A 12,229-nucleotide genomic window follows, 5' to 3' on the forward strand; every position below is an offset into this window, starting at 1 on the left:
TATGCCTTTCAGCATTCAGTTTGCAATCCTCTGTGAATTAACTGAATGCCTCCACTATCCTCTATTTCAACTAGCCCTGTGGCCTTGTTTAGTTCCACAAAATCATCAAAAACAAGTCGAACCATCTTCACCTTCGTCTTCCTCAACTTATCTTACTCTCTGTGGCTGAGTCCATTATTCTCCTCAGCAACTTATCTCCCTCCTTCATCTCGCATGACCCAATACCAAAGCTGGTTTATACGTACAGATTCATCCATCAAGTTTATTTGTAAGCCTTTATCCCCTCAGTCCAATAACCCTCCTGCCATTGTTCCCACCAGCTTATATCAGCACTCATTCTCACTACTTTCATGTCCGTTACTTCTAACTTCTTATATCCTGAATCCACCCAGCTTTCACTCCCATACACTAAAGATAGCTTCGTCCGAGAACTCTCTTCTTTCTTACAGAATACCATTTATTGTAAGCAAACCTAACAGTGCGACAAATTCTCTTCGCTGTTATTCTTGCCTTTCTAGACTCAGGCCGCCATCATAACATCCAATAGCTCCTCAACTATAATAACGTAGGCACAGTTGACCTCCAACCAGCTCTCACATTCACATAAAAATCCCTACCTGACCAGGAATCAAACCCAAGGCGACCAGGTAACACGCAGGCATGCTATCCGTAGACCACAGGGCCAGCCTGAATACATTATAAGGTAGACCGAAAAATGTGCAAATTACACAGACAACAATGAAAAAAAAAAAAAAAAAAGACATTTAAGGAAATACAGAGAAGTAAAAGAATGGAGGTGGGGGGATCATAGTTTCAATGGCGACTTATACCTGTCCACCTTACATAACGGAGCCAGTGTCTTGACCACTATGCTACAAGGTCCACTGAATAATAGAAAGCAAACTTTGGCACCAAGTGTGATGGAGATATTAGGTTTATTGTGAATGAGAAGTAAGTATTTTTGGAAATTGCACTAAAATGTACCAAGAGGCCCTATGATCTACTTTTGTCATTATACCCACATTAGCATGTTTTTGCCAAAAAATCAGCAGGAGTGGGTGATAAGACACATATCAGAGACTTTACTTTGTAATATGTATAAAGATTAGCCCTGTAACAGTTTTCTGAACCAGTGATTAAAAGACAGAATTCAAATTTACACATGGGGCTACCAACCATGGTACCCTTAGCCTTCCATGAAACAGTAACAAACATTGTAGCAAGAAGATGATCAGGATGCTGTCCAGCAACGAGCATATGTGTCACACAACTAACTGGTTACAGAGTTTAATTGCATACCACAGAACACTTGGCTCATTAACAGCCTTAATTTACATCATTAAGCCACAAAGAGTACTGACCAACCAGCAATCCATCCAGTACGGAGCTTTCACCCGTTGGAAGTACATTCCTATTTTATCAACATTACTGTGTTGTATATATTCCTTTATATTTCTTTACAATACATGTTATATAATGAAGTCCCTGGTAGGTGTTTGTGTAGAGTAGTCTGAAGGACCATCAAACAGATTTTGATGCAGTTTTCTCTGCTGTATATAGCATTTACTGAAGAAGGTTTATGTGTACGAAACTATCTATAACAAAATGGAGCCAAACAGTGGTGATTTTAGAGACGGAATTCAAAGGGAAAAAAAAAAAACAGCCATCCAAACACACTTGTGGTTTACGCTGCCTACAATGACCCCGAAGTACATGTGGAAGAAATGTTGAGCATAAATATCAAAATGCAATTTTATGTCAGAGTTTGCAGTAAAAAACAATCAACCTTAAAATTAGTAATCTTATTTTGAGATACATAATCCTTATCAATATAAACTGTTTATTCACTTTAATAATCATACTACAATAAAAATACCCTTTACAGTATACAATTCGGAAGAATGGTTTACAAGTGATTAGGAGTGATTTTAGTGAAAGCACAGGAATGGGGAGAAAGGAGCAAGCTAACAGGTAGATGGCTGGTAGAGTCTCAGAGAAATGCTGTACTGAGCTATGCACATACTTCAGGAGGAAAATGACTAGTATCATCTACAAAGAAATCTAATAAGACCTATCACAAATTCAAAATTGCTTCCTTGCAAAGCTGGGTGGGTTGCCAGTTTCTTTATAATTTAAAGAAAAGAGCTATAAATGGAACAAAGCTAGTCAAGGAAAGAACATCTTTCATTAAATATTTTGAAAGATTTGTTGACAACTGTCATATAATAATGATTCATCTATACATATAAAATAAGAGTTGTGTCCGTACACTGTCCAGAATTTAAAAAGAATGGTATTTCTGTAACAGTTGTGTCCACAGAAACAAGAAAATGCACTTTTTTTTTTTTTTGCTAGGGGCTTTACGTCGCGCCGACACAGATAGGTCTTATGGCGACAATAATGCACTTTTTAATTTTCAGTCATCTCTGTCTGTCTGTCTGTCTGTATGTAGGCCTATGTATGTACGTGCATCACAAGAAAATGGCTGATTAATGAAAACTGGTATCTAAAGTCGGGGAATGAGGCACTACAATCGAGGCTATAAATAATTTTATTCATGCTGAGTGAAATGGTAATTTAGTGAAAGGCCTAAAATTTAATCTCCGATAAGTGGGATTACTGCTGCGTCCTGCCTGAATATTGGCAGAAAGTAGGTGGGGATGTAGATAACACTGCACATGCTATATGATTGCTCTGTCAACGATGGGTACTGCAGCTAGTTAAGTTATATTTCTATTACGTTATGTATTTTTGTGGTCACCCAGAACTGGAGCCAGATGTCTCTTTTGTTGAGAAAAAAAATTATGGCTCAGTAGACTAATACTGTAAGTTCAGCCCAATCTGTTTCCAGACCTATGGAAGCACAACAGTTTTTTTTACTAATTTGTAGCACAGAATGAATAATTTATTCAGGATTGTTCTTAATAAAAACACTATATTAAGAGAAAACTCAGAAGCATCAACATAGTTTCTCCTCGTTTTTCAATATATTACATGCTATAATCTATAGAGAATATTAATATATGGTAAATAACAATCAATTAAATCATTATAATGAACCAGTCAAATTATTAGGAATACATTTAGATCCAAAGCTGAACTGAGATACTCACACAGATAGTTTGTAAAACCTCTTGAGAGCTATCAGAAATAAAGTTCCAAGTAATTATCCTTTACAGTATGTGTCTATTTTGGATTCTTTCATAGTATTCTTCAACATAGAATTCTACTCTGTGGAAACAGTATTGAATATTTCTTCTATTTGTTTAAGATGCACAGACATAAGCAGGTCTAACAGCAACAATGGGGTAGGACGGGGAAGCAACTGTGGCATAAAGTAAGGTACATCCCCAGCATTTGCCTGTAGTGAAAATGGAAAACCATTGAAAACCATCTTCAGGGCTGCCAACAGTGGGGTTCAAACCAACCTTCTTCCAAATGCACGCGTGCCCCAAACTAATTAGTCAACTCATTCAGTCCCAGAAAAATCTATTATGTATTATAACAAAATTCCCTACGATTGCCCACTACAGGCCTCGTTTTGTTAAGCTGTCTGTCATGCAGTAACAAACACATACACTGGAGTCAAAAAGTTTAAACTCACCTAAAGGAAACTCCATTTCTTATTATTTATTAGGTAGCAAATTAGTGATATTTCAAATTACATATATTTTAAATCAAAATACAAATGTAGGCATCCATTATACACTAGCTGACTCACTATAAAGCAATTTATATTTCAAGTACCGGTAACGGAAAACACCAAATTTTACAGCTACATTGTTCAAACTGTGTGCTCATATATATGTCTCCCCCTTTTGCTCTGATTACTGCTCGACAAATAGGTGGCAATCTTCTGGTTAGTTTTTTCAACAACTCTATGCTTGCAGAAGGCAATGCCAGAGATCTTCATAACTGTTGACAGAAGATTCCTTTGCTTTATGGCTGAGTTCATCCCACAACTCGATGGATTATAAATTGGGTCTCTGAGGGGGCCACATCATTACCTGAACTCCTGATGTTTCTTGTTTCTTACATACTCGCAATGGTATTGTTCCTTTCTCAAGATATCTTCCACTCTTGCTAACTCTCCCACCTTAAAGTAACCGAAACAAACCCCCAACCATAACGTTACCACCCCCATGCTTCACAGCTGACACAGACACTGGTTGTTCTCTAAGTTCTGTTCATTTTAGTGCAGATGCCACAGCTGTAAGCCTTCTTGCTGAAGATCACAATGTTCTTCTAAAACATAAACTATGTACTCGATCTTTGAGAGTGTCTGTCTCTGGCATTTGCTCTGCTTTGAATTGAAGACCAAAGTCAGAATTCCCTCATTTTGCAGCAATCTCCCAGTTTGAACAACCACCTTACATGCTTTTCTTCACTTACGTTACCTGTAAGTCCCTATCTTGCAAAAAATGAAGCAATACTGGTGAGGAGTCATATACAATATTAAATAGAAGGAAGGATCCACCTTTCAATACTCCGTTGTTAAGTTGAACCAAATAGAAGTGACAACCTGTTCATTTGGGACCGGTTTCAACACATTTGAAGTGTCATCATCAGCCAATTAGCAGAGCAGTGCAAAAATTAAGTCATAAAGATCTAAAAACAACACATTCAAAAAGGAGGGACAGTAGTCTGTTTTTAGAGATAACAATAGGTAACAATAGTGAACAATATATTATTTCAACAACAAAGATAACCGAGTCCAGTAAGGTTCATAAATTCATTAATAAATTCATAAATAAAGCAATAAATTTAATCCAAGCTGGCGTTTGGTGCACACAGGCTGAAAATTATATTACAAGCATCACTCTCCAGATACCTACATAATACCTAAATAATAACTGTATATCATTAAATGTCATCAAATAATTAATGGTTAATTTTTGTGCATAATAAATCAGAATGTACAAATACCTACAGCAGAAAATAGATCAAAAATCTAATAAATCTCAATTAAGTATCAATTTTAAGAATATATAGAAAATTTCAGAGGTGAGTTTAAACTTTCTGACATCAGTATATATCATAATGCACTTCTTAATGTGTACAGAGAAACTGGTAAAATCAAACTCAGAAGTGATGTGTACAAATAGCAGGTCAGTTAACCGATTCTATGTACCACATTATATATTTGTGTTTTTAATTAACATTTGTGTATTGACCAAGGTGGACTACTGAAATTTCATATTTTCTTTATAGGCTATAGAGGTTCAAACCACTTCCTTAATCTTTAATAAACTGCTGTCAGATCTACAAGAACTATCATTCAATATACTCGCAGGTAAACTTAGAAAGTATCCTTTTTACTCAGTGCCTGCAGAAATACTTTGAAATTATCATATTATTCTGAGCATGGGTATGTACAATTGTGGTTTTATTTTATTTTCTTTGACTGAATATAAGTAGAATATCCTCTCAGTGTAACTTCACACGTGAGGGAGAGAGAATTGAATATGTACACAGGTTTAGCTATCTTGGAAGTCTTGTCTCAGTAATGGGAATGTGTCCAAAGGATTCAACTTCTTATACTAAGTAGAGAACCCAGTCTAGGACAAGGTGGTTCCTTTAAGAGCAAAACACACAAAATTAAAATTGTATCTCCTGCCAATCATGACGGACAGCTTGCAGAGTTGCGTATTAAATACGAGACATCAGTAAATTATGAGCACGTGAAATGAAGATAAAAAGGAACACAATAAGGAATGATTACATTAGAAGAGAAATGCAGGTGAAATTGACGATGGAGGAAGGATGGCTGCATGGCTGAAATGGTTTTGAACATGTGAGATATGGATTTCCAGGCAGTACTTAAGAGAGGGTGCCTGGCAAAAGATCAGTTGGATGTCCCAAAAGGAGGTGGTTGGACCAAATTACAAATGGTGATATAACAAAAAAAGGGAGCAAGATTAGAAGACATAATGAAAGAAGAAGTTAACAAACACAGAAACAGATGTAAGAATATCATTCAGACTGCTGGCCTGCTGGAAAGATCCACCAATGATGATGCTTAATGACCGAGTAAATTCTTTTTTATTACTGAGTCGAATCACACATTTCCAATTAACATCCAATTGACAAATTAAAGAAAAAAAAAAGTAATCCAATTTATTTTATAATTCAACTACCAACTACTTTCATGAAAATGTGACAAACACACTGTAAAACTGCTTGATAGGTTATCAATGTATACTAAGATTCAAAGAGTTTGCATATTAGAAGCACAATAAGCAAAGAAGAACACAAAATCTAAATGACTAACCATTAGTAACTTAAATTAAATATAAAATGAGAACCCAGTTTAAAACTTAAAAAAAAAAAAAAAAAAAACAGCCCACAGTGCCATCCTAAAATGGTTAAGTTTTCTGTCCTTGATGAGAGAAAGTCATTCAGCTATAAAATCCGCTGAATCAAAAGAAATCTGGAGGAAAACTGAATGAATCTTAAATAAAGATATTCTTTCTATGTCCCACTAACTACTTGCATGGTTTTCAGAGACACTGAGGTGCCGAAATTTAGTCAAATACCACCGGACTGAGCCAGGATCGAACCTGCCAAGATGGGGTCAGAAGGCCAGCGCCTCAACTGTCTGAGTCAGTCAGCCTGGCTGAATTTTATGATGGTAACAGGAAAAGAAACATACTATAATACTATAATAGGATAAACACAATGACAGGTCAGTGTGGAAAGAGCGAGCAACAGGAAGAGGAGACAAGGACAAATATGAAAACACAAAAGGACTTATCCTATTCGCATCTTTCGTTACACAACTTGATTTGACATTTGTTTGTTCTTTTCCATTACTTATTTTTCCTCTTTTGTGTTGTCTTGTGTTCCTAGTCCTTTATCCCCTGTCTTAATCTTATTGTTTAGGTCTCTTCCCTTTGCTGTGTTTATCCACCTTTCTTCTTATCGTATACTTCCCTCGTCAAGAATGAGCCTTGATACCTGCACTTTTGATATGAGGCTGGGAAACAAAACAGAGTTCGTCGGGGGCTGAGAAGAATTGGATGTAAAAGAAAGGAACAAAGTTTGTTGTTCTTTTGTGTTTTCATGTTTGTCCTTGTCTCCTCCTTCAATTGCTCTCTCTTCTCACACTGACCTGTCACTGAGTTTACCTTATTACAGTATGTGTTTCTTTTCCTGTTCCTGTGTCTCTTTACATGATATGATTTGACACTTTGTTGTTCCTTTCCAGAATTGTAGTATCATTAAAATATAGAATTTAAGGACAATTTATTTATATGTACTTACACCTTTACAACAATTAATACAAAGTCTGTTTTTGACTCACCATCAATATTTGTTGCTGCTAGAGTTTCAAATCAGTTTTCTTTCCTTTCTGTATAGCTCCTACCACTGCATTTCCACTGACCATCCTAGTATCATTAATATACAGAAATACTAAACAAAAGTGATAAGCAACAAACTGGACAGTCTACACCAAAATGACAGGCAGAAGGGAAAAATTATCTAAATTTTTAACGCAAACTTTACCCTCATCCAATTGTTCCTTTAAACTCCATAAAAATATCTGGTGTAGCTCTGTTTGTCATAGAGACAACAAAATGACGGACAAAAGATGGTGGGCTGTGTAAGCTGACTTTTTTTTTAACAGGCCAGGCAGAATAGTCTGATTTCTATTCGTACGAGACTCCAATGGTCAACTCCCATTTCAGAAGATGTAATATTAATCAGGAGATGACATGAAAAGCAACTAACATAATGTGTGTATAACATAGAAATTTCATGAATCAATATTTCCAGTAAAGTTTGCAAAGTAAGTACCCAAAAATTTGTAATTTACATCATTGTAATTGAGATAACATTAAGGTAAAATTTTCACACTGAAGAAAGATTTACATATCATTAAACTTTAGAATAATAAACCAAAAAGATTTATAGCTTTCACACACACATATTACTATGAAAGGAATATACAATACCTTCTGTAATTTCTGTTGCAGCTCATTCATGATTGGTTTGAAGTCATTGGCTACTTCATGACCCTGGTGGTAGAATGTGAGCCAACCATACATGAACCCCAGGAGCTGAACAAAAATACACAACAGAAAGTTACTTCAATGCTAATTAGAAAAATAATATGAATCGTTTATAAAAGGCTTCCTCAGGATTCAAATATTAGCCCACTTAGTCTTTAGGTGGGTATGTTGCTCCTTCAGCCATCAATGCAAACACTAGGAGCAAGTTTTTAAATCAATCAATCAGATATGAAAATACTTCAGCGCCAGTCACAGCCATATTTCAAGCTCTCTACACAAATCATAAGCTAGTTTTCTTAGCATCTTGCAAGCATTTAACAGACCTCAAGTGTACTGAGTGAATCAGTAATTTAGCAAGTGCAAGTGACATGCTAGTCTCAAAGCACAGCAACACCTTGAATTATGTAAATTGTACCGGGCGGTACACCTCCACGCCGCTAATTCAAAAGGTGCGCCAGTTGAAACTCCTCTGCTGGAGGAAGTCTGAACTTTATTGACGGTATTAATTTTCTACTTTCTCAGAAGATGTCACTACCTGTAAATTTTGGAGTTTTAGAACTGTGTCATTTTTGATGTGTTTTTGTTTTGCTTGAAGTAAGAAGTGTGAACTTTCTCTTCTAGAGGACACTACTTTAGAACTACAATAGTGCACCCTAGTGCAAAGAAAAAGAACTGTTCTTTGGAGAAAATTTTATTTCAAAAGTTTGTTCTTTGTTAAATTTCTTTCAGTCATTGGTTAAGTTGGCAATATTAACCCTTTCTTTCCCCTTGTTTTAAATCTAGCCAATCCCGAATTTCTGAAATTAATTTTCCACCAATAATGTGTTTCTTCTTCATCTTGTGTAGGGGTTTCTCTTTATTCTCCAATAAAGTGATTGTGGGCGGGTGTTCTCATTCCCCTAACGCCTAGAACCTTCCGCGAGAGTATATAAACTGCTGATTTTAGGGTCTCTGAGCCACTTCTGTTCCATCTTTCAGTGTGTAAAGTACATAGCAGGGGGCGGGAAGCGCCTCTTTCTTCGGCAGCGGTCAACAACAAGGTAATGGCCAATTAATAACTTCTTTCTTTGCTAGCTCAGCAGTTTAACTCTCGGGGCGGGTCCGAAGCTTTTTCCATTATGTAACCTTCCTTAAAATGTAAAGAAACTTGTATCTATTTCATCTTTTAAACTGCATATCGGGATAGAGAGCGCTTAACCCTCTCGAGCTCCCAATCATATTGTTTTGAGGTGAACTTATTTTTCTCAACCTATTCTTCGTTAATATAATGTAAATTGTTCTTTTCTGAAGTCACCTCTGTAGTATGGGATTAGCCCTTGCATTAACGGCCTAGTGCCAAGTAGGTTTTAAATAAAGTGTATTAGGAGTGCGGAGAGCCTCCTTTCAAGTTGGTATTTTAGAGGCCATATAATTAACCTTTTCTCACTTAATAGGCCTCAGTAGATTGGGTATTTTACCCCTGTGTTTATGTCCGTTGAGGACAGCTTGAAGGTGGAGTTTGGTGTGGCCTGGGAGAGGCTTAAATTTGAGAGCGAGTGGCTCTTTTCCGGAAACTGAGTCTTGTATGCCTCGAGGAGGCTTTACGGTGTAATTTGGAGCAAGTGCTCCAGGGTTTGATTGGGGTCTTCTGCCCCGTTGTTGAAATTTGTATATCATAAAGTTGGGCTAGTTGCTCAAGAATTGTGTTTTCAGGGCTCGAAGCCCAAATCCTGTAAATACTGTAATTGTACTTTGTTGTCTTGCTACTCCGTACCTGCCATTCTTGTTATTTCTGAATTTTGGAAAGAAAATATAACCTTGTTAAATTTTACATTTAACTTTAATTCCGTAGTTGGAGACCTATTCACACCCGCACCTTCTTTCACCTCTACCTACCACGGAAATCTCCGTAACATAAATAATTAAAGTTTAAATAGCAACAACAAACTTTAAAAAAATGAATCTGGCCTTGAAATAAGTATACAGAAAACGAAATTCATGGTAATCAGCAAGCAGAAAATAGACAGAAACACCATTGAAAAGTGTCGCATCTAGCCTAACATCTGGACGGCAAAATCAAAACCAGAATCTGCCTTACAAGAAGTGTGTTTCTGAAATTGAAGCATCTTATGTGCAACCGTGACCTCTGATCCGAAACTTGTAGACGTTTTGTGACGAGTTACATTTTACCAGTACAGATTTATGAAGTAGAGGAATGGATACATCACCAATGACGAGGCACTCTGTCGTGCAGGGAAATAACGTGAAGTATTTAACTTCACGAATCACGGGAATCAAAACCTATTTCGATCACATCTTCCGAAATGAAAAATATAGCCTAATACAAATGAACAAAGGTAAGAGAGAAGGGAAAGTTGGGTGTGGGTGGAGAAAATTATCCTGGGCACAGCACTGAACTTCCAACAGAGGTTACACATTTTCAGTAGGACACTTCTGATAATAAAAAATAAAAATGACTATATGAGTGTGACCAACCTTCTGTGAAAAACCAGCACCAGAAAAAGAAGAGTTCATATCACAATAAATATTTTGCCTTTTTGATTTCTTTCAATGAATCGCTTCTGACAAGCAAATAGCAGTAAACATTGCTTCATGACTCCCCTATCACTATCACGTAATGAGTTCCTTTGATAGTTACTTTTGTACTTTTCTTGCATCTTTATTTACAAATTCATTGTTTACAAGGTTTCTGCATCAAATTATTGCAGTTTCGAGTCCATAATTAAGTACAAAGAATATCATGTCTTCTTGGTCATGAAATAATCAATTAAGCCATTTCTAATTTTGACATATAATCTGAATTGCACAATGGATTCAGGAACATAACGATGGTGCAGAATACAACCCTCCTATTGGCAATTTTTGACATTCTTGCACTAAGACCTGAAAAGACCTTTTTTTTTTTTGTGCTGAATTTGTTGCACAAACATTCTTTGTCGATTTCTCTCCCTCATACAAGACTGTACTTCTTATTTCTATATTATATAATTTAAATTTGTTTTTTCCTGTTTCCTGTAAAGTTGATGATTTTAACACCAAAGGTTTGCAATCTGCACCATTGATAACCTTATCTGCGAGAATGCAGTGTGTTATCCATTCCTGAAAGCAGTAGACTTTCATAATCGGCTCTTTGCAGCATATATGAGAAAATGCAATGGGTAATTGAATAGCAAGTAGTCAAGCTAGACATTTAAAAAAATGGACAATGCATTATTATCAGTAAAATGGCTGGCTGCAGCTGATTGATGATTTAGTGCATATAGCTGAAGAGAAAAATTATGAAATCAGATTAATTAATTATTTCATCACTTTCCCTGAATTTTCTACAAATTTCACAGCCACTTATCAATAAAATTGTGGTTAGACCACCTGAAGTTTTGAAGCCATACTCAAATTCAGTGCTATAAATACTGAGCGAGGAACATAAAATATAAATATCTCACAAATGTAACTTTCCACACAAATTCAGTGAGAAAAGTTATAAACTATATATTACAAGTGAAGAGACATGGATATCATATAGCACTCCATAACTACAAAGACGATAGGTTGGTGGAGGCAAATAATAATAATAATACCACTACTACTACTACCACCACTGCCACCACCACCACTACTACTACTACTACTACTACTACTACTACTACTACTACTACTACTACTACTACTACTACTACTACTACTACTACTACTTGGTCTTCCCCAATTTCTTGGGGTCGGCATTTTGCGAGGACCTGACCCGGTTCTTGGGATGTGGAGGGATGTATTCACCACTGCCGCTTTGGTGGTTGGTTGTGTGGTATGTTGTGTGTAGATGAAGAGAAACACAAACACCCAGTCACCAAATTCCGAACCTGGGGCCCTGTGAACTGAAGGCCACGACACTGACCATTCAGCCAAGGAGCTGAACCATGGAGACACATCAACACCATCACTACAGAAGCACATTTCAAGCAGACTATTTCAACTCGCAATCCCTGAAGCACAGTTTTTAGACCAGACAATACGTTTTGCAGACCAAAATCTATCCCTATGGTAGAACAACACTGATAACACCTAATGTGAAATGTTGAAGAAAATACTTTCTGGAACGCACAACAAGTGATATGGCTTACTTGAATGGGATGTTAGATAGGAAAACATATTAAAATGAACAAAATGACCCACCTGCATGGGAAGAGAAAGCAACATACAGAAGCGACGAGGACAGTCTCCAT

The 12,229-nt window shown here is 36.6% G+C and overlaps 1 protein-coding gene across 3 annotated transcripts in view; it reads right to left on the bottom strand.

Annotated features, from left to right (window-relative positions):
* Window positions 1-12,229, bottom strand: part of Graf (GTPase regulator associated with FAK) — a 711,082-nt gene that overhangs the window by 109,591 nt on the left and 589,262 nt on the right. For all 3 annotated transcript variants that reach the window (XM_067142923.2, XM_067142924.2, XM_067142926.2), the window contains one exon: window positions 7,956-8,060. In XM_067142923.2, coding sequence (XP_066999024.2) covers window positions 7,956-8,060 — 105 coding nt within the window. The remainder of the gene's footprint in view (window positions 1-7,955; window positions 8,061-12,229) is intronic.

This window comes from Anabrus simplex, chromosome 3 (assembly GCF_040414725.1).
Source record: "Anabrus simplex isolate iqAnaSimp1 chromosome 3, ASM4041472v1, whole genome shotgun sequence".
In the NCBI taxonomy this organism is placed as follows: domain Eukaryota; kingdom Metazoa; phylum Arthropoda; class Insecta; order Orthoptera; family Tettigoniidae; genus Anabrus; species Anabrus simplex.